Source organism: Myotis daubentonii, chromosome 1 (assembly GCF_963259705.1).
Source record: "Myotis daubentonii chromosome 1, mMyoDau2.1, whole genome shotgun sequence".
NCBI lineage: Eukaryota > Metazoa > Chordata > Mammalia > Chiroptera > Vespertilionidae > Myotis > Myotis daubentonii.
In genome coordinates, this window is record NC_081840.1 from 175,337,211 (window position 1) to 175,360,927 (window position 23,717).

Here is a 23,717-nt window from a genome sequence, read left to right on the forward strand (position 1 = left end):
AGAGATAGATAGAAACATCAATGATGAGAGAGAATCATTGATCAGCTGCCTCCTGCACCCCCCATACTGGGGATTGAGCCTGCAACCCGGGCATGTGCCTTGACTGGGAATCAAACCATGACCTCCTGGTTCATAGGTCGACACTCAACAACGGAACCACACCAGCCAAGCCAGTCTTTGATTTTTTTTGAAATTTCATATACTTTCAATTAACCAGCATTTTTTTAAATACTTGATAAAGACTAACTCTTTTAATGCTCTTGACAATCCTACAGTGTACTTACTGATATTTTATAGATAAGGAAACTGAGGCACAAGGAATATAAATGACCTGTCCAAACTCATACATCTAGAGTGTAACAGAGCTAGAACTCCACCCTAACTGCAGAGCGTTTGCTCTGACACGATGCTGCCATAGCTTCACAAAGGCCAGTGATAAACAGTTTCGAGATGGCAGTGATTTCCTCTGGTCCAGCCCGATGAGCAGCATCACGCTGAGGAAAGCTATTGTCATTAGTCCTAAAAATATGAACGCTATTTGTTGACTCAGCTTTCAGAGTCAACCAATAGACCAAGCACAGGAGATGTTACAGTTCCAAAATGGGAAGTACATATTATCAGTCCTGGCATTGTGAAAGTAAATGTGCAGAAAATGGGAGCAGGAAGGTAGAAATGGACAGCTGAGGAAAAGAACAGGGCATACCCTGCTCTTATAAAATCGAGGCCAGTTTGGCTCAGTGGATAGAGTGTCAGCCTGCGGACTGAAGAGTCATGGGTTCGATTCCAGGCAAGGGCACATGCCTGGGTTGCGGGCTCCATCCCTCATAAACGGTGTAGGCAGCCGATCACTGATTCTCTCGCATCATTGATGTTTCTATCTCCCTCTCCCTTCCTCTCTGAAATCAATAAAGATATATTTTAAATAAATAAATAAATAAATAAATAAATAAATAAATAAATAAATAAAATGGAAGCCAATAATTTCAGCAGGCAGTTGCTGGACTAAGAAAAAAAAAGTGTAAACGTTTAAAATATAACCTTATAAAAGTAGCAAAGATAATGACATAATTATATTGGGAATATATAGGGTCAAAGGGGTCGCGACCCACAAGTTGAGAACCGCTGGCAAATATACAGCTCTTCCTTGTGGAAACAATCCCCTTTAATATGACCAGGTATTTCCGGGGTCTTGATTATTGTTGTCCCAAGAAAGGACAAGTTTTCCTCTGTCCTCCAAACTAAAATGTGATGCAGCATCATTTCTCAGCCGGGAGCCGGACAACGGGCCCTCTTCCAGGTTCATTTATTGAAGACAGACAACGATATTTGCATCGCTAACTAGTAGTAATGGGCAACCATCAAATTTCAAAGAAGCATCTGGGCTGCGTGCGGACCCTGTCAATTACCCTTGTAACTTTAAAAGGAATGTATCCAATCTAGGAAAACAGGCGGCTACGAACCCCCTGGCTTCGGCTGCGGAGGTCGGGAGGGAGTGGGTGAAAGACGACTTTGGCTTTTGCTCTCCTCGGGCTTGTCCCTCCCAGATTTCCGCGCCGGCGAGCAGTGGCTCCGCGCTGCCGTCCGAGCCAATTGCGAAGGACCTAACCAAGCCCAGCCCAGCGGAAGGAACGGTTTCAGGGTTGTTTGTTTCTCTTTGATAAAGAAGCCCTGCCTTAAGGCTCTGGCTTTTACTCTCCCTAGGGTTAGACGGAACAGCCCTCCCACCCCCCCTCGGCAATTTAGAGTGATTGGTAAACATACCCGATCCTCGCAGCAACAAACATGATAAAATTCGTTCTGGACTGCCTCCTGCTCCTGCCCTTACTGCTCGTCTTCATCTTAGAATCTCTCCTGAAGTCTTTTATTCCTAAGAAGAGGAAGTCAGTCACTGGAGAAATCGTCCTGATTACGGGAGCTGGGCATGGAATCGGGAGACTGACGGCCTATGAATTTGCCAAACTTAAAAGCAAACTGGTCCTGTGGGATATAAATAAGGTAATAATGGTGCTTTACTGTCTTCCTTTCTGGTACCTGTAATCTGTGGACATGTGTGCATGTTGCAGGCAACAACCCCTTACAGCCTCTCTGTGAAGGAGGTAGAGCAAATTACTATTGCCAAGTTATAGATGGGGGGAAACATGGATTAATTAATGTGTTTATGATCATGTGATAAATGGACCTAGACTCGGATAAGATTCTCAGTTGCTGCCCATTTGACATTGTAAATTTATCCTCACTTTTGCCCTGAAAGTAATTTGTAATTTCCTCCTCAACTTGATTTCACTGACCCCTCAATCTTAATCATATGGAAAAAGTAATAGTTTTAGCTAGTATGCCAAAAGAGTAAGAGGTTTGTACCTATTAAGAAAAAAATCCTACCTGCAGTTAACTGAGGCAAGTGGGTTTAAGATACCCAACAGAAAGCAACATTACTATGCCATAGTAATTTCCAAGAGTACTTTTTAAAAAATCACATTTTAGACCTGACTGGTTTGGCTCAGTGGAAAGAGCCTCGGCCTGCGGACTTAAAGGTCCCAGGTTCAATTCCGGTCAGGGGCATGTACCTTGGTTGCGGGCACATCCCCAGTAGGAGGTGTGCAGGAGGCAGCTGATCGATGTTTCTAACTCTCTATCCCTCTCCCTTCCTCTAGGTAAAAAAATCAATAAAATATATTTTTTTTAAAATCACATTTTAGTTAAAAACAACAAAAAAGAAAAACTTGAATGTAATTTTTACCAGACTAGGCTTAAGGAAGAGAGGGGTACTTAGAATCTTACCTTTTTTTCTTCAAAAAAAAAAATGTAAATATATATATTTATATATGTATCTATATGTATATTTACATATGTATATATATTTTATTGATTTTTGAGAGGAAGGGAGAGGGAGAGAAACATGAATCTGCTGCTTCCTGCACGCTCCCTACTGGGGATCGGCCCGCGGGCCTGCTGTGACCTCTTGGTGCATAGGAGGATGCTCAACCAACTGAGCTACATGGGCCAGGGCTAAAATCTTAACTTGTACTTGGCTGTCAGTGATGTACAAAGAGGTTCCTGGAAGCACCTGCTGGCCTGAAATGCCATACCTTACCATTAGTTACAATGATGTAAACAAGAATTCATGGGATGTGAAGCTAGATGATCGGCAAGGCCAACCCAGTGCGTGGCTAATTGAGAGAGCTATCAACAAGTATTTCCAGAGTATCTGTTGCCTAGATTTTAGGAACACAGGTCAAACAGGAGCAGGGTCAGATGCCCTTACTATATTAAGGAAAATAGACATTAAATAATTACATATAAATGAAAAGTACAAACTAGGCCCAGCCTAGTCTGGTGCTGTTACGGAAGTGTCTGGTAGGGTGTGGACAGACTCATCTGACTTCTCTACTTCTTCATGGATAACTTACCCAATGCCCTGGGTAACTCCCTAGAGCAGTGGTTCTCAACCTTCCTAATTGCGGGACCCTTTAATACAGTTCCTCATGTTGTGGTGACCCCCAACCATAAAATTATTTTCGTTGCTACTTAATAACTATAATTTGGCTACTGTTATGAATCGTCATGTAAATATCTGATATGCAGGATGTATTTTCATTGTTACAAATTGAACATAATTAAAGCATAGTGATTAATCACAAAAACAATATGTAATTATATATGTGTTTTCCGATGGTCTTAGGCGACCCCTGTGAAAGGGTCGTTCGACCCCCAAAGGGGTCTCAACACACAGGTTGAGAACTGCTGCCCTAGAGCCTAAGGTTCCTTTTCTGAAAAATGGATAAAATAATAGTACTTACCTTAGAGGGTTGGAAGGATTATATTAGACTAGAGGCCCAGGGCACGAAAATTCGTGCACTCAGGTGGGTCCCTCAGCCCAGCCGGCATCCTCTTACAGTCCAGGACCCCTCAGGGGATGTCCACCTGCCGGTTTAAACCTGCTCCCCCGAGGGAGCAGGACTAAGCCACAGTCAGACATCCTTAGTGTTGCCGAAGAGGCGGGAGAGGCTCACTCCACCCTGCTGCGCTTGCAGCCTTCAGCCCGGCTTATGGCTGAGCAGAGCTCCCCTGTGGAAGCACACTGACCACCAGGGGGCAGCTCTTGCATTGAGCGTCTGCCCCCTGGTGGTCAGGGCACATCATAACAACCAGTCGTTCCTGTAGTTCCGCCCTTGGGGTCAATTTGCATATTACCCTTTTATTATATAGGATAATGCACACAAAGCACAAGGTCTGCCACACGGTATATGCCAAATAGGGCACACTTACTATGAATTATAATGCCCTTTAATTTGGGCTCCCGCTGGCCTTGAACCTTATGACCCAGCATCACCAATCTCCTAATGCTTTCCCAGAGGATCTTTCTCCTTTACTTACACTCTGCCTGGCGTGCCCTGCCCTCTCTTTGTGTTCTACTCACTTTTTTTTTTTTCATATATTTTATTGATTTTTTACAGAGAGGAAGGGAGAGAGATAGAGAGCCAGAAACATCGATGAGAGAGAAACATTAATCAGCTGCCTCCTGCACATCTCCCACTGGGGATGTGCCTGCAACCCAGGTACATGCCCTTGACCGGAATCGAACCTGGGACCTCTCAGTCCGCAGGCCGACACTCTATCCACTGAGCCAAACCGGTTTCGGCTCTACTCAGTTTTAAGACCCAACTCAGGTACCTCCTCTTCTGGAATTGTACTGCGTGCCGCTTCTCTGTGTTCCCGTAACTCTATGTAGCTCTGTTAATATACTTACACAATATATTAGTTTGAACCATATGAGACTGCCAATATTCAATCCTTTATTCTAAAGCAATTATAAAGTTTCACCTTGGCTGGCATGGTTCAGTGGTTAAAGCATGGGCCTACACACCAAAGGGTGGCGGGTTTGATTCCGGGTCAAGAGCAAGTTCCTTATTTGCAGGTTCAATCCCCAGCTTGGGTCGGGCACAATGTGCTTCTCTCATATACATGTTTCTCTCTCTCTCTCTCTTTCTCTCCCTCCCCCTCTCCCATCCACTCTCTAAAAATCAATGGGAAAAAATATTCTTGGGTGAGGATTAACAAAAAAATTTAAAAATAAGAATTTCATATGGTCCTACCTAATTATTATACTTATTTTATTTTTTTTCTACAACACTGAACTCACTGAGGTTAGGACTCTGACTCATTCATGTTTGTGTCCACAGGGTTCTTCTAGGCATCATGAATATGACCTACACATTAAAATGTTGGAGAAATGAGTGAATGAATGAATGAGTTATAGTTAACTCCTTATTTATTTTGCAGCCAGAAAGTTGACGTCCATGAGTAGCTTTTAGTGACAGAGAAGAAAAAAAGCTTAGTGTTATTTTTTAAAGCCTAATATGGAGTATACACTCACATATATATATGTTCACAATGTAAAATTAATAATACAAAATTAGTATTGTAAGATTTTTATCTTATTTTTCAAAGCTTGCTTTAAATTCACTTCCAACTAAAAGAAGCTCTTCAAAGCATGGTCAAAAATGTGTCAATGGAATTCTTGCCCAGTCCCAGTTCAAAGAATCTGACTCCCCTTAATTATTTTCAGCTGTTGATATGATTCACTCACCATTATTGTATTCTCCTGCCTCTCTGTTGCTTTTCCTAGCATGGAATTGAGGAAACAGCTGCTGAATGCAGGAAACTGGGTGCACAAGCGCATGCCTTTGTGGTAGACTGCAGCAACCGGGAAGATATTTACAGTTCGGCAAAGAAGGTAACATTTCACATTTGGTTAGAATCATATTGTGACAGGGCTAGGAGGGATTTTGGAGATGGCCCAGTCATGATGAGGTGAAACTAACAGAGGTTGGTGATTTGCCCAAAGTTGTACAGCTAGCTAGTGGCAGACCCAGAACTAAAGCCCAGAACTGAGGTTCCCAGACTTTAATGTGTTACGCAATCTTCCAGGGAGCTTGTTTAAAAAAAAAATAGGCACCCCAGAAGTTTTCTTTCAGTGGGTCGAGGGCTGGGCCCAGCAATTTGAATGTTTAGTACCCTTGCACCCACTCCTCGCCATCTGATTCTGATACAGGTAAATCCTTGGATGACACTGCAGAATCACTAACAGAGTCTTCTGAACTCCAGTCAAAGAACTCAGTTAGGAGGATAAGATAACTGTTCATCAGTCTTGGAGCATAGAGCTATTTCTATAAAGCAGTGTTTGCCTCCTCTATGGATAACTGAGCTGTGCTATCCTATCTAATAAAAGAGAAAAATGGTAATTGGTGTACGACGATACCCTTTTCATTGGCTAATCAGGGCTATATGCAAATTAACTGCCAACTATGATTGGCAGTTAACTGCCAACTAAGATTGGCAGTTAACTGCCAACAAGATGGCGGTTAATTTGCATATGTAGGCACAATGCAGGGAGGCGAAAGGGAAAGCAGGAAGAAGCCCCCTGCCACTGACAGTGATCGGAAACCCAGGGGGGAGCTAAGAGCTGGGGGGCAGGGCAAAGGCGGCCCTGGGGCCGCCTTTGCCCTGCCCCCCAGCCATGATCGGAGAATCAGACGCCTTTGCCGCCCTGGCCAGTGATAGCAGGAAGTAGGGGTGGAGCCAGCGATGGGAGCTGGACATGGTCGAAGCTGGCAGTCCCAGGAGCTAGGGGTCCCTTGCCTGGGCCTAAAGCAGAGCCCACGATCGCGGGGCCGCTGCAGCTGCGGGTCCCCGCTGCCCGAGCCGGACGCCTCAGCCAGAGGCGTTAGGCCTGGGCAAGGGCAGAGCCTGCAACCGCGGGGAGCTGGGGGTCCCCTGCCCAGGCCTGACACCTCTGCCGGAGGCCTCAGGCCTGGTCAAGGGGCCGATCCGGTGATTGGTGATCAGAGGGTGATGAGGGTCAACTCCTCTGGCCGAGGCATCAGGCCTGGGCAGGGGGCTGAGCCAGGGATTGGGGGGATATGATGGTCCCCTTGCCCAGGCCTGAAGCCTGGGTCAGAGGCATAAGGCTTGGGCGGGGGGTGGAGCAAGCGATCAGAGGGAGATGCGGGTCCCCTGCCCAGGCATGATTCCTGGGCCAGAGGCCTCAGGCCTGGGCGGGGGCCAGAGCCAGTGATTGGGGGGAGATGGGGGTCCCCTGTCCAAGCCTGACACCTCTGGCGGAGGCATCAGGCCTGGGCAAGGGGCCAATCAGGTGATCAGAGGGTGATGGGGGTCTACGCCTCTGGCTGAGGCATCAGGCCTGGGCAAGGGGCAGAGCCAGCAATCGGAGGGGGCTGGGGGCAGAACCAGTGATGGGGGGAAATGAGGGTCCCCTGCCCAGGCCTGACACCTCTGTCAGAGGCGTCAGGCCTGGGTAAGGGGCCGGTCCTGCGATTGGAGGGTGATGGGGGTCAACGCCTGAGGGCTCCCAGTATGTGAGAGGGGGCAAGCTGGGCCGAGGGACACTCCACACACACACACACACACACACACACACACACACACACACACACACAGTGCACGAATTTCGTGCACTGGGCCCCTAGTATATATATAATGAGGTTTCTTCTGAGCACATTCATAAATATGCTTGTTAACTAATTGTGGTGATAGTAGGAAGGCCAGTAAAATTACCTGGGCAAATTCTTAAAATAGACCTTCCTGGACCTCACCCCTGGATATTCTGATTCCTCCAAGACTTCACCCCTGGATATTCTGATTCCTCCAAGACTTGAGAACCTCTTGAATTTTAGTTCTGAGGACATCTTTAACTTCTATTTTAAATTATAATCTTTTATTTCAAACGGATGCCCCTATTGTTGGTTAGGCCTTCGCTAGGTCAGTAGAATCGGTAGACATTACCCAGGCTAGTGGTGGGAAATGGCTTCCGGGAAGGGAGTATGGTAAGATCAAGGCCTTTGAGTAAGAAACATCTGCATTCCTCACAATAACGAGTTTACTTACATTAATAATGATTTTCCTTCATAGAGATGAGTGCTCTTCCCGTTAATACTGGCTTTATCACCTTGGGCAAGTTACCCAACCTCTTTGTGCCCAACTTTCCTCAGTTATAAAATGGGGATCACAGCAATCCCTACCTCATAGGGTTGTTATGAGGAGTAAACGAATGAATGATGTAAAGTTATTAGAACAATACCTGGTGCTCAGTAGTCACTTGGTCAGAATTAGTCATGAGTGTTATAACGTTGCCAGTGGAAATGGGGGCCTGCTTGGGGGGTACTCGGTCTCCGAGGATAGAGGATACCCTCAGTGTGTGAAGCTGTAACTTCCTAGTGAAGCAGGCAGGCTTGTTGCCCGTGTCAGCTCCCTGGTTTATTGGGCTGAATAAGGTCTGGTGCCTTTTGCTCCTTACCTTTATGAACATCTAGCTACCTCTGCTAACAATAATAGAATCACCAATATAATCTATATAACTTTGTTATCAGCCAATATTAAGGGGATTTAAGAATGTTAGTTACTAAAGGGAACACATTCGTTTCCAGACTCATTTGGGAATAGGCTTTTCTGGGAGAGATAACTTTATTATTTGAAACCATTCCATGTATTTAAAACATAATGTTTTCACTGAAATTGTCCTAAGATGAACTCACTGTGTGTTTAAACAGAGTACACACAATGACGTATGATTACCAGATATTTGGAAGTAGCTATTTTGATGTGGCTGTTTTGATATCAGGACACTTTTACGCCACCTAAACAATAAAGCTCTAGGCTCGCTTGACTCTAACAATTTAATACAACCTGATGAAACTCAGTCTGTCTGAGGAACTGATGTCCTTCTGGGATGGGGATGGGCCTCACCCTCCCGACTTGCCCTCTGTTTGAGGTTTGAGATGTGTCTTGGTCTCTGAGGTCAGTTTATCTGGGAGAGTCCCAGCTCCATGTGACCTTTGGCAAGAAAGTGAGCCATTCTGGGTTTCATGTTTCTCAGTAGACTGAGCATACTAAGAGTTGCTATCTCATAGGATCATTGTGAGAGTTAAATGAGATAGTGAAATTCTGTAAAATGCATAGCAATTACAGATGTGAAAGCTTTTAATAGGCTAGTTGTCTCAGTTCCCCAAGACACCACAGCAATATCTAAATAAGGATAGCTCTATTAATAGAGGCTTGCTTTTGTTTGGAACACAATGTATAACGAATTGCATTGTGACTCTAGGGTTCCATCCACCAAGCAGCCTGAAATATTGAATAAGATATTCTTGCATTGCTAGCCCTTAAGTCTACTGCAACTTCATGGAGGAAGGTTGGAGAGCAATAGAATGGAGTGACCATAAAAACAAATAGAGGATGTAGTTAGTTTAATGGTGTAATCAGTTTTACAGAGTTCCTCATAATAGTCCCTGCACTTGACAATTAATTAACCTTTTTTTATCTTACCTTTTAAAGTAGTATTTTAAAAAGAAAGCTGCTTATTTGTCTCTGGTTATGTTTTTGTTGGCCAAACGCCTCCAGAGCTATAATCAATAGAGCAAAGTCAAGAGACTAAATTGCAAAAGAAAATGTACAAGCAGTGTTATTTTGAAATTAAGTATCTAAGATTAAAAGGTTCTTTTTTTTTTCATGTTGGCACATAGATTCAAAACTATATATTTCTCCCACAGCTAATAAAAACACACACACACACTTTTTAAAGTAATCATTGCATGCAAACCTACCTGCATACTTCTTAATGATGCAGATATTTTTCTTATTTTATTTTTAAAGGTGAAGACAGAAGTAGGAGATGTTAGCATTCTGGTAAATAATGCTGGTGTGGTCTATACATCAGATTTGTTTGCTACACAAGACCCTCAGATTGAAAAGACTTTTGAAGTTAATGTACTTGCACATTTCTGGGTAAGTATGATTTCTTTTCCAATTTCTTTGAGTCTTCTTGTAAGACTCAAAGACTAAGTTTAAAGTGAAGCTTTTATTAGAGATAAGGACATATCTACTCAATACTAAAGTTTTAGTTAGGTACCAGGGATAATATACAAAAAGATCCTTTTTCTTTTTTTTCAATATATTTTAATTGCTTTCAGAGAGGAAGGGAGAGGAAGAGAGATAGAAACATCAATGATGAGAGAGGATCATTGATTGGCTGCCTCCTGCATGCCCCTACAGGGGATCGAGTCCGCAACCCGGGCACATGCCCCTGGCCAGAATCGAGCCTGGGACCCTTCAGTCCTCAGGCTGATGCTCTATCCACTGAGCCAAACCGGCTAGGGTGAGATCATTTTCCTTTTTGCTACAACCAAATTTCATCAGTTATTTTTCCTCCCCCCTCAAAAATATTAGTAATAATAAATAGTAATAAACCTCATGTGGTATTTATGTTTTAATTCTAAGCTAGATTCTCATGTCTCTGTTTAAAGATGAAGAAGGGATTAGGGATACTCTAAGTTATCTGCTGTGGTTCTATAAAAGGGAAACCCAGTTTGCTTTTTGATTCTCATGAGACCCAGTCCTCCCGTTATATCCTGGCCCCAAACGCAAACTTTATTATGAAACTCACCATTCAAGGTCTTACACACACATACACACACACACACACACACACACACGCACACACACACACACAGTTTCTGAGGGGTCTACTGCCCAAATAGCCAGTTCCTTAAAGGGCCCCTGAATGTTTTCTTGGATGAGAGTTTGGGATGAGTAATCTCAAAAGAATATTGGAGTTAGTTGGTAAAAATGAAGTATTATGTTATGTTAACATTCTCAAGTTGTTGACACTTATCTGTATTTTTTTTAAATATCTTTATTGAGTTCAGAGAGGAAGGAAGAGGGGGAGAAAGATAGAAACATCAATGATGAGAGAGAATCATTGATTGGCTGCCTCTTGCACACCCCCTCTGGGGATTGATCCTGTAACCCTGGCATGTGCCCTTGACCAGAATCGAACCTGGGACCCTTCAGTCCGCAGGCCGATGCTCTATCCACCAAGCCAAACCGGCCAGGGTACACCTATCTCTATTTTAATGACTTAGGAATTTGCTTATCTTTCTGCCTCTTTTGGAATGTATGGTATTGTCTTACGTGTTGCTGAATCCCCATCACATAGCAGGTGCTCGGTAAGTATTGTGTGGATCATTCAGTGACTATTGGAAGATTGCTGTTCACTTCAATATTTTTATGGCAAACTCTTTCCTAACAATTTCACATTACGATAGAATATATCATTAACAAAAGGTGGAGGACCAGTGGACATAAGTTGTTGGCAATTTAAATGAAATGGATTCTTGCCGAAACCGGTTTGGCTCAGTGGATAGAGCGTCGGCTTGCGGACTGAAAGGTCCCAGGTTCGATTCCGGTCAAGGGCATGTACCTGGGTTGCGGGCATATCCCCAGTGGGGAGTGTGCAGGAGGCAGCTGATCAATGTTTCTCTTTCATTGATGTTTCTAACTCTCTATCTCTCTCCCTTCCTCTCTGTAAAAAATCAATAAAATATATTTAAAAAAAAAAATGAAATGGATTCTTAAAGTTTTCAGTATCCATGGTTTACCTTAATTTTTCTAATCTGGCATCCTATCCAATTGCCTTATGTTGCCACATTTGGCAATTAATCTAGGTATTTTAATTTATGTCAGGAACAATGTTAACAGAATGTATCTTTGTTTCAAAATATTCCCAATGGGCCTGCAAATCAGAAATAATTTTTTTTCTGTTTTATAATAACTATTTCTAGACCACCAAGGCATTTCTTCCAGCGATGATGAGGAATAATCATGGCCATATTGTCACTGTGGCTTCAGCAGCTGGGCATACTACAGTTCCCTTTTTAATGGCTTATTGGTAAGTGAACATGTGTTTTTCTTTCTTTTTTTTTTTATTATTTTATTTTATTTATTTTTTTTAAATTAAATCTTTATTGTTCAGATTATTACATTTGTTCCTTTCCCCACCCCCCCCCCCATAACTCCCCTCCTCCCAGTTCCCGCCCCACCCTCCGCCCTCACTCCCCACCCACTGTCCTCATCCATAGGTGCACGAATTTTGTCCAGTCTCTTCCCACATCTCCCACACCCCTTTCCCCCCCAAGAATAGTCAGTCCATTCCCTTTCTATGTCCCTGATTCTATTATAATCAACAGTTCATTCTGTTCATCAGATTATTTATTCACTTGATTCTTAGATTCACTTGTTGATAGATGCATATTTGTTGTTCATAATTTGTATCTTTACCTTTTTCTTCCTCTTCCTCTTCTTAAAGGATACCTTTCAGCATTTCATATAATCCTGGTTTGGTGGTGATGAACTCCTTTAGCTTTTCCTTATCTGTGAAGCTCTTTATCTGACCTTCAATTCTGAATGATAGCTTTGCTGGATAAAGTAATCTTGGTTGTAGGTTCTTGGTATTCATCACTTTGAATATTTCTTGCCACTCCCTTCTGGCCTGCAAAGTTTCTGTTGAGAAATCAGCTGACAGTCGTATGGGTATTCCCTTGTAGGTAACTGAGTTTCTTTCTCTTGCTGTTTTTAAGATTCTCTCTTTATCTTTTGCTCTTGGCATTTTAATGATGATGTGTCTTGGTGTGGTCCTCTTTGGATTCCTTTTGTTTGGGGTTCTCCGAGCTTCTTGGACCTGTAAGTCCATTTCTTTCACCAGGTGGGGGAAGTTTTCTGTCATTATTTCTTCAAATAGGTTTTCAATATCTTGCTCTCTCTCATCTTCTGGCACCCCTATAATTCTGATGTTGGTACGCTTGAAGCTGTCCCAGAGGCTCCTTACACTATCCTCGCATTTTTGGATTCTTTTTTCATTTTGCTTTTCCGGTTGGATGTTTTTTGCTTCCTCGCATTTCAAATCATTGACTTGATTCTTGCGCTCCTCTGGTCTGCTGTCGGGCGTCTGTATAATATTCGTTATTTCAGTCTGTGTGTGCTTAATTTCTAGTTGGTTCCCCAATATAAGATCGAGGGTCTTATTAGTTTTCGTGTAGATCTCATTAAGTTTATCGGCAGCTTCTAAACAGTTCTTGAGAGACCTTAAAAGTGTGGTTCTGAACTCTATTTCTTCCATTGACAATTTTGTCCTGTTTCTTTGTCTCCGCATTTTGTTATGCTTCCTTGGTGCACCCCCTAGTGGTCTTTGTTCGCAGTCTTATAGATAAATCTTGATTGTTGTAGCTAATTCCAGGGAGGGTTTGACCTCCAGGCCAAGTGGCTATGAGAATCAGCTGTGTCAGCAGTGAGAGAACTTCTGTCCTCTAGGGAGGTGCTAATCTAGCCTTTGCCTGAGGCTATCCGGCAAAGGCCTCTGTGCAGGGCTTGGGCGGGGCAGGTTGCACAGGATCAACAGGGTGGGCCGGAGAGAGCAGTTATGGTGGCTCTCAGTCCTGTACCCAGGGGCTCTGCCTCTCTGAGTCCCAGCACCCGCTGCAAAGCTGGGAGAGAAAGCTGCACTCGCTCTGACCGAAGCCAGACAGTCCCGCTTCTCCCGTTTGAGTCTGGGTCCCTAAAGACTCTCCCGGATCTGGTGCTCAGAGTCTGCGACTCCCTCCCGATTGAAAACAACAACCGCGCCCTCCGCCAGCCCGCTCCGCGCACTCCGCACCTCAGAATTTGACTTCAGCACTGCGCCTCCTCTGAGTGTCCGTATGCGTTTCTCTTTCCTCCTAGTTGTAGGACTTCCACTCAGCCAGCGTTCCTGTGGTTCTGGGTGATGTCCCTTCCGTTTTTTGGTTTCACTTTTGAAGTAGTTGTTCAAAGCAGCAAACTCCTGCGTTAACCTATGCCGCCATCTTGGTTCTGGCCTAAACATGTGTTTTTCCATTGGTTGCTATGCTTAGCTTTGTTGCACAAAGTCTCTTGTGCAACCACATTATCAACCATTAACCCCCTACTCTGTTGACCACTCCAGAGCTGGCTACAGGGAAATTATCCAATTAGAAGCCAACTGCTTCAACATTTCTTACCTGTTTTAGCAGCAAGGCATTATAAAATAAGAGCAATACCATGAACAGAAGTTAATATTGATAATTTTAGCCCTGGCTGGTGTAGATAAGTAGTTAGAGTGTCAGCCCAAGCACCAAAGGGTCTCAGGTTCAATTCCCAGTCAGGGGCACGTGGCTGGGTTGCAGGTTAATCCCCAGCCCTGGTCAGGGAGTGTATGGGAGGCAACCAATTGATGTGATTCTCTCAACATCAATGTTTCTCTTTCCCTCTCTCGCTCTCTCTCTTTTCCCTTCCTCCCTTTCACTCTCTCTTTAAAAAAAAATCAATGGGAAAAATGTCCTTGGGTGAGGCTTAACAACAAAGAAAATTAATACATAAGGTTGCAAAGATATATACCAAACCATTTATCTAACCACAGCTAGAGAGTGGTTAATCTTAGGTAATGGCAATAAAAATGGTTTTTATTTTATTCTTTTTGTTCATCTATGTTTTCTTTCTTCCTTTCTGACCACTTGTCTGTTTTATAATAGTTTTAAAAAATTAATATAGACATGGATTGAGTTTTTTTAAAAAAAGATGAAATAACTGCTGAGGCAGTCACAGAACAGATCTACAGTCCTTGTCTTATCTTTTTCAGAGTCAGTTTAAGTTAGGAGATTGGCCCCTACCATCAAGGGCTAACACAGTTGTATATGCATTTACTTCCTTGATGAAAGACAGTTGCCAGTGCTGCTGCTAAGCTAGCACATGACATGCCACCGCCCTGCCAAATTCCGTCTTAGTTCCAGCTAATTAGGGAACGTAACAGGGCCTGTTGCGCTTCCTCCTTCCCTTGCCATAGTAAATATTGTCGTTCTTCTGATTCTGATTTGGTTCTACCCCACTGAGGTTTACAGTGAAAGTCAAGCGAGAATGTGCTTCGTGTGAGAAACAGATTTATTGTGGTGAGTAGCGATGGTGCTGTCAACAGAAGTAAAGGTTCTTACCAGGTATTGTCGGAGCAGGAGCAACATACCCAGTTGTGCAGATTGTGCGCTACACAATTCTAGGGGGCGCGGCTCACGTTCGGGTCCTTTTAGACTTGAATGATTTTCCAGATGTATAGGCAGTCAAATAGCTTGAGAAGAGAAGTGGCCTTTCCTAATTCACACAGGGGCGCCATTTGGGCTCCTTACAAGGCAGGTTGCAGCTACACGGGTGGTTTGTACACTTCCAGCTTGGGGACTGACCTGTGCTGTGCTTGCACTTGAAGGACTCCTGTTAGTCCCTCACCTCTCACTGGCCTGAGATGCAGTCTGTGATCCTTATTGATCACAATTATCTTAAATTCAGTTGACTCTGGTTTTTGCTCAATATCAGATCAATGGCAGAGCTTTCACAGAGACACACACAAGACTTCACCCAGCACAAAACAATGTTTATCAGTTGTTGTTATCACCAATTGGGTGGTTAAACTGAGATGCTGCTTTTTAAAACATAAACCGAAGTATAACATACACTTAAAAAAATGCAGAAATCATGAGTGTACAGCTCAATGAGTTACTGCAAAGTGGACGCAGCTATTTAACCTCCATGCAGGTCAAAAACAGAACTTGACAGAAGTTCCTCTTCCCAACCACCAATTCCTCTTTCCTTCCCAGAGGAAACTCCTATATTGACTTGTTATACCATCGATTACTTTTGCCTATTTTTTATCTTTATATGCATGGAAGCACACTGTGTGAGATTTATCCATGCTGTTGTTGGTAGCTGCAGTGTAATCACTTTTATGCCCGTCTAGTATTGCATCATATAAGTGGACAATAATTTATTATCCTACCACCGTTGATGAACATTTGTATTGTTTACAGGGCATGATTACTATGAATAATGATGTTTGGAATCTTGACTTAATCACTTAACTAGCCTTATGTGACTTTTGGCAAGTTACTCAACTTATATATGCGTCATTTTCCTCATCCATAACATAATGCTAACCATAGCAACTAACTAACTCATCAGGATGCATAGTATCTGGAATTTTGCAAGTGTTCAATAACAGGAGGGTACCTATGGATTTTCTGTTCCAATTCCACTTCTCTCTGTTCACACAAATGGTAAGGACCCACCTCTCATTTTAGCTTCCAAAATGCTTTGCCCTAGTGCAGTGGTTCTCAACCTTATGGCCCTTTAAATACAGTTCCTTATGTTGTGACCCAACCATAAAATAATTTTCGTTGCTACTTCTTAACTGTAATGTTGCTACTGTTAGGAATCGTAATGTAAATATCTGATATGCAGGATGGTCTTAGGCGATCCCTGTGAAAGGGTCGTTTGACCGCCAAAGGGGTAGTGACCTACAGGTTGAGAACCGCTGCCCAAGTGGAATGAGTCATATGTGCTCTGCTCCTATTTGTTAGAATGAAATAAGAGGGGACCTAGAATTACCTGTTTTAGGCCTTGTAATCCAGCCTTCAGCTGTCATTATCCTGAGTTGCTGCAGCCATGGCAAAGGCATCTATTACAGCTCTAATCACCTATATTAGAAAAAAAAAGTCAATTTCTTTTGGCTTTATAGTTCAACAGTTTTAATGATTAATGTGAAAAAAAGCAAGATGGAAAAACTGACTTCATGATGAGAGCGGTTAATCCTTTGATTACGTTCTTTTGCTGCTCACTAAGTATTTTGTCCAAAAGTGTCTTGATTTTTAAAAAGAAAGCAATTTGGTGCCGCGAAACTCTGGCGAATACATCTTGTCAATTCAAATAGCTGATTTATAAGCATGAAAGTTAGCATTGTGGGAAGACAAGGTGAAACTGAGTTCTGATCATTAGCTCGTAATGAAGTGTTATTTAAAAAAGTAATTTGGAATAAGAAATACTAATTCAGATTACTAAGAATAAGAAATTTGATATACTGTTACAAAGTGCAGAAAAAAAAACGCACTCAACCTAAAGTTCAAAACCATAAAATTATTTTAACACATTTAAGGTCATTAACTCTGAGTTTTAATATATTCCTGCATTCTTGATTCACTTAAGAAAAATCAGAAAATACACTTCAGTTAAAGAAAAAAAAAATTACTGATAATTTCACCATGCAGAAAAAACCCTGGTAAGCATTTGTTATAATTTTTTAGGGCATTTAATCAATTAATTAATTAATTAATTAATTAAAATATGTTTTTATTGATTTCAGAGAGAGGAAGGGAGAGATAGAAACATCAGTGAGAGAGAATCATTGATCGGCTGCCTCCTAGCTTGAAACCTGGGCTCGTGTCCTGACCAGGAATCGGACTGAGACCTCCTGGTTCACGAGCCAACGCTCAACCACTGAGCACACTGGCCTGGTTAGAGCATTTTCAATGCAGATATATAGTCATGCATTGAAAAAAAAATCTACATACATGATCTTGCTTCTTTAAAACTTTAAAGTGAACTTTTTGCCTGTTAATAAATGTATATGTGCTACATCATCTTCAATTCCTGCATGGTATGCAACTGTTTATTTAATTTATCCATTATTGTTGGGTCCATTTGTCTGGACTCTTTATATATATACTTATTTGTTTATTTTAGAGCGGAAGAGAGAGAGATAGAAACATCAATGATGAGAGAGAATCATTGATCACCTGCCTCCTGCATGCCCCCTACTAGGGATCAAGTCCGCAACCCAGGCATGTGCCCTTGGCCAGAATCGAACCTGGGACCCTTCAGTCCACAGGCCGACGCTCTATCCACTGAGCCAAACCGGCTAAGGCTGGACTCTTTTTTTAACATGTATATATTTTTTACATTTTTCCCCTTATTGTTGAGAGGATTATATTTTTTCATTAGACTGACTTCATTTTTTCATTGGGAAACTCAGGTAGGTGCTCTCTACCCAGAAACCTGGTTGAAGTTCCTCTCAGCTGATTATCATCCGCTGCTCTTTCCCCAGTATCATATCAAAATCTAATTAAAATGTGTTACTGGTTTTGGTGACCATTTGTTTAATTAGATTACCAGTTCAACAGATGAAATAGAATGGCTCAAAATAAAAGTGATTTCAGCAAGATAAATTACTTCTCTGCCACACAAAAAGTCGGAGTTAACAGGTCTACTCTCCTCTGCAAAGTGTAAGGGTCCAGGCTCCTTCCCTGATGTTTTTGCCGTCACTAAGGTGCCGTGCCTGGACTCTTGCAGCTGCAAGGAACACAAAACTTAAACGGGCCCGGGCCAAAGAGGACTTTTTTGCCTCTGTGATTAAAGTCTCAGGCAGGCTTTCCTTCTCTTTGGCAAGTTAGCTACCAGCAGTTCCAGAAGGGCATCCATTCAACTCCGAGTCAGGCAGGTTGGTAGAGAAGATTTACATTTTAAATAATTTAATCTAGCAGTCTTTCTTTTTAAGCCTTAAATATTTATCTAAGCTTCAAAAAAATAAAAAATAAAAAATGGTGCCCCAGCCAGTTGTGGCTCAGTTGGTTGGAGCGTTGTCCCTTACACCCAAAGGTGTAGGTTCCATTTCCAGTCAGGGCATATACCCAGGTTGCAGGTTCAATCCCTGGTCAGGGTGTGAGGCAACTGATCAATGTTTCTCTCTCACATCTCTCTATCTCTTTTTCTTTGTTCTCCTCTCCCTCCCTCCCCCTTCCTCTCTAAAAAATCAATAAAAAATAAAATTAAAGAGAACTTTCCACAGCTTTGTATTTTCCAAAGCACAGGTTAATTTATAAGAATTTACAGCTATTTATATAACTGTTAATCCATACAGATTTATAGAAAAACAATCTATCTGATAATGCCACTGAACTTTGCACACTTTAAATTGGTTAAAATTTAAAATTTTGTTATATATATTTGTTTACATAATTTTTTAAAATTAATGTTTTATTTTAATAACTATTGAATTATACACTTTAAATGGGTCTATATGGTGGGTGAATTTATATCTCAATAAAATTGTTTTTTTAAACATCTAACTGGAAGCATAATGTCCACTTAAAATATGATTAATGCCCTTTCTCTTTCCAAATGTGCTCTGATGGAAAACTGAAGATTATTATATAACTAGTGGCCCAGTGCACAAAATTCATGCATGGTAGGGGGGGTGGTGTCCCTCAGCCTGGCCTGCACCCTCTCCAATCTGGGACCCCTTGGGGGATGTCTGACTGCTGGTTTAGGCCCGATCCCACAGTTGGACATCCCTCTCGCAATCTGGGACCAATGGCTCCTAACCACTCACCTGCCTGCCTGCCTGATTGCCCCTAACCACTCTGCCTGCTGGCCTGCTCACCCCCAATTGGTCCCCCTCCCCCCCGCCCCCTCACCCTCCCCCCCCCGCCCTCCTCTGCCAGCCTGATTACCTTTAACTGCCTCTTCCTTGGCCCTGCCACCATGGCTTTGTCCAGAAGGACGTCTGGAAGGTCTCCCGGTCTAATTAGCATATTACCCTTTTATTAGTATAGATGGGAAAATAATTTAGACCATGGTTTAGGAAAGGCCTCTTTGAGGAAATCCAGCTGAGACTTAAAGGAAGAATATAACTTATGCAGGAAAATTTTCCAATGAATTTCATGAACATATTAAATAATGAGCAGCCTACAGTGTCATTAAATTTTATGGAAACAGCAACAACAAAACAAGCACCCTACCAATTTTCCTAACGAAACATTTAAATCTACTCAGATGTCACTCTGATAAATGATGTTGGGGTGCAGTCACTGCTTTTTTTATTTTTATTGATTTCAGAGAGGAAGGGAGAGGGAGAGGGAGACAGAAACATCAGTGATGGGAGAGAATCATTGATCAGTTGCTTCCTGCATGCACCCCACTAGGGACTGAGCCCTCAACCGGGGCATATGCCCTGACCAGGAATGGAACAGTGACCTCCTGGTTCCTAGGTCAATGCTCAAGCACCGAGCCACACCCGCCAGGCCTGTCAGTGCTTCTTAGACTTGAACGTGCCTCAGTTTCCCCAAGGATCTTCTGAATGCCGGTTCTGTGTCAGTAGGTCTGGGCTGGGCGTTTTTGAGATCCAGGTGCTGGACACGCTTCTCGGCAGGGGACCGCACTTCACTAAGGAAAACAGATCTCTGAATTACATAGAAGCAGCAGCTTTCTTGAATTATTTCTTGAAAATACAGCGACCTCTCTCTGTGTATTTCCAGTTCCAGCAAGTTTGCTGCTGTGGGATTTCACAGAGCTTTGACTGAAGAACTGGTGGCCTTAGGAAGAACTGGAGTCAAAACATCATGTCTCTGCCCTAATTTCATAAACACTGGCTTCATCAAAAACCCAAGTACCAGGTAAGTTGAGACAGAAATGGAAATAAAAGGGTTGGCGATTACATGAGAATGAGCCATTCTGTGGGGTTTCTTCAGTATTTTAATCCTTTAAATACCTGGTATTCAGTGCCCTTAGCTTAGCTCATCTCAATTTCAGCCTCTGTAGATTGTGTGAAAACAGGTGTAGAGACAAAGAAAGAGGGAGAGAATGTATACAAGTGTTCGTATGAATGACACAGGTGAACCTGCTACTCCTCCCTTTTTTCCTTCCCCTAAGCCAGTGATGGCGAACCTTTTGAGCTCGGCGTGTCAGCATTTTGAAAAACCCTAACTTAACTCTGGTGCCGTGTCACATATAGAAATTTTTTGATATTTGCAACCATAGTAAAACAAAGACTTATATTTTTGATATTTATTTTATATATTTAAATGCCATTTAACAAAGAAAAATCAACCAAAAAAATGAGTTCGCGTGTCACCTCTGACACGCGTGTCATAGGTTCGCCATCACTGCCAATGGTTCTCGACCTTCTGGCCCTTTAAATACAGTTCCTCCTGTTGTGACCCAACCATAAAATTATTTTCGTTGCGACTTCATAACTGTGATGTTGCTACTGTGATGAATCGTCATGTACATATCTGATATGCAGGATGGTCTTAGGCGACCCCCGTGAAAGGGTCGTTCGACCGCCAAAGGGGTCGCGACCCACAGGTTGAGAACCGCTGCAGTGGTTCCTGACTTAAGTAGGTACACGTTTCAACATGAGTGCTTGGGAGCCACGTAGAGGACCCACCCCAGGGGTGCTGATTTTTATTCAGTGTGGTTGGGGTGGGGTAGTTAGTAGTTGGGTTGGGGATTGGGAACTGTGTATGTTGAACAAGCTCCCTAGGTCATTTTGATGGAGATAAATGAGGACCACACTGTGAGAAACACTTTCTTTGGGTAATCTAGAGCTAATCTTCTAAATGAAGTACCAGACTATCATGTTTCCTTGGTTAAAAAGTAAAATTGAAAGGATCTGCTCTGAGGTTAATTTTAAGGTTTCCTGTCTTTGGGAATAGCTTTAATGTCTTTCTAAACATAATGTATACTTTTAAAAAAATTCCAGCACACAGGAATGTACAAATAAAAAGGTTTTGTTTTGAAATTTCTTCAAACCTTCTATCCAGTGGAAACTACTCAACATTTCGATGAACATCCTTCTAGACATTTCCCTATGTACAGATTAAATGTCTAAATTGTATGTAACTAGCATATATCACAAGTGGGGTTCTAGAAACAGTAAGTAAACTGCTCACTTCCCTCAGCATTATGTTTATAGACAATACTGTATTAAAAACTTCAAAGTTGCTAAGAAGTTGGATCTTAACCGTTCCCACCACAAAAAAGAAATAATAATTATGTGACATGACATAATTATGCTCATGCTACAGTGATAATCATACTGCAATATGAAACTATATCAAATCAACACGTAGTACACCTTAAACTTACACCATGTGATATTTCAATTATGTCTCAATAAAAATTAATTCAAATAGTTCACTAAATTGAAAGGGGGTGTCAGAGGAAGAGGTATCATACCCAAGGATAGAATTTGCCAATTTCCTCCATTATTTCAGAATTTAGGTACTAAAATAATATATTTGAGTCAAGTTTTTCTCAAACTGTCTTTCAGCAGTTAAAAACAGACAGCATATTTTTAAAAATTATAATTGGATTTTTTACCTTTGCCCCCAGAACAGGGCTGCACAAAGCTTAGACTTGAATGTCCCTCTCAGTTTTCCCGAAGATCTTCTGAATGCAGGTTCGGTGTCAGTAGGTCTGGGCTGGGGTGCCCTCTTTTGGCAAAGCTCTACTAGTGCAATTGAAAAATAACTGGGAAGCTTGCTGGAGGAGTGGGGGGTTGGGTGGGGGGAAATGAATAGAAGCCCACAGGATTCTAACCGAGTCACAGGAATATGACCTGGCTAAGAAAAGGTCTGGGGCTTGGTCCTGCCCCATGAACCCCTTTGAAGATAACCAGATACTAGAGTGGATGCCTAAGGTGAGGTTGGTTTTAATCTAGAAATTTAGCTCTGATTCGAGGACAGACAGATCTTACTAGTTTATATTTTGTACACTAAATAAAATCTGTAATTTTCTTTTTTAAAAAATATAATTTTATTTATTTCAGAGAGGGAGAGGGAGGGAGAGGTAGAAACATCAACGATGAAAGAGAATCATTGATTGGCTGCCTCCTGCACGCCCCCTACTGGGGATCAAGCTTGCAACCCGGGCATGTACCCTGACCAGGAATCAAACCATGACCTCCTGGTTCATAGGTCAATGCTCAAGCACTGAGCCATACCAGCTGGGCAAATCTGTAATTTTCTTAAACCTCACCACAACATTTTGCTCAGAGAGATCAAGTAACTTGCCTGTAAAAGTAGCAGAACTGAGATACAGACCAAACTTTTTCCTTTTTGCACAGAGGACAACCTTTCTGAAAGAAGGAAACTGAATCAACCTCTAAATGACTATTCAAAATAATCTGTGTCTTACTAATATTGGAACTGAAATTCTCCTTTAAAGCACATCAAAGGTGTAGTTTATTGTTGTTGTTTTTTAATCCTCACCTAAAGATATGTTTATTGTTTTTAGAGAGAAAGGAAGGCAGAGAGAGGGGTAGGGAGGAAGAGAGGGAAGGAACAAGAGAGAGAGAGAGAGAGAGAGAGAGAGAGAGAGAGAGAGAGAGAGAGAGAGAGAGAGAGAGAAACATTGATGTGAGAGAGAAACATCAATCAATTGCCTCTTGTACGAGTCCCCCTGGGTATCAAAGTTGCAACCTAGGTGTGTGCCTGACCAGAAATTGAACTTGCAGCCTTTAGGTGTACTAGATGATGCTCCAACCAACTGAGCCATACCAGCCAGGGCTGTTGGTTCTTATATTTACACATCTAGCACACTATAGAGAAACTAGTTTGCTATTTATAAATTTATAATTTACTATATTATTGGAATTAAGTGTAATCAGGTGTTCTGACTAATTTTTGACTGCTAAGAATTATTTTTGTTAAATGAACTTGGATATCAAGAGATCATGTTATTAAAAGTATTTATTGAAGGCCTACTAAATACAGGTACCCGACTAGGTCTGGATACTTTACATAAATTACTTCTCATAAATTTGGCCCCATAGTTTGCCTAACCCTGCCCTAATCCTTCTAACAGTTCTGCAAGATAAGTATACTATGCTCATTTTATGGACAAATAGTAACTTGGAAGAATTAAGAAAATTATAGCTTCCCAATTTAAGAGTCTACACTTCTTAATTTAATGCATTTCTTTTTCTGGTACATGGAAACATACATTCTATTCTGTAAGCTGCCCTTTTTATTTAACAATATGCTGTTGTTGTGTTATTTATGATGGCCAAGATATGGAAGCAACCCAAGCGCCCATCAATAAATGAGTGGGTAGAAAAGCTCTGGTACATATATACAGTGAAATATTACTTGCCATAAAAAAATGAAATCTTACCATTTGCAACAGTATGGATTGTTCTGGAGGGTATTATGCTAAGGGAAATAAGTCAGTCAAAAACAAATAACATGATTTCACGTATATGTGGAACTAAAGTATAT

At 42.0% G+C, this 23,717-nt stretch overlaps 1 protein-coding gene across 1 annotated transcript in view; it reads left to right on the plus strand.

The window, feature by feature from the left end:
* The first annotated feature begins 1,645 nt into the window (after nt 1-1,645).
* The window catches only part of HSD17B11 (hydroxysteroid 17-beta dehydrogenase 11), a 28,126-nt gene continuing 6,054 nt past the window's right edge, over nt 1,646-23,717 (plus strand). The window contains exons 1-5 of the mRNA XM_059665908.1: nt 1,646-1,995; nt 5,627-5,734; nt 9,670-9,801; nt 11,637-11,743; nt 19,974-20,111. Of these exons, the coding sequence (XP_059521891.1) occupies nt 1,783-1,995; nt 5,627-5,734; nt 9,670-9,801; nt 11,637-11,743; nt 19,974-20,111 (698 nt within the window). The 5' untranslated portion in view covers nt 1,646-1,782. The remainder of the gene's footprint in view (nt 1,996-5,626; nt 5,735-9,669; nt 9,802-11,636; nt 11,744-19,973; nt 20,112-23,717) is intronic.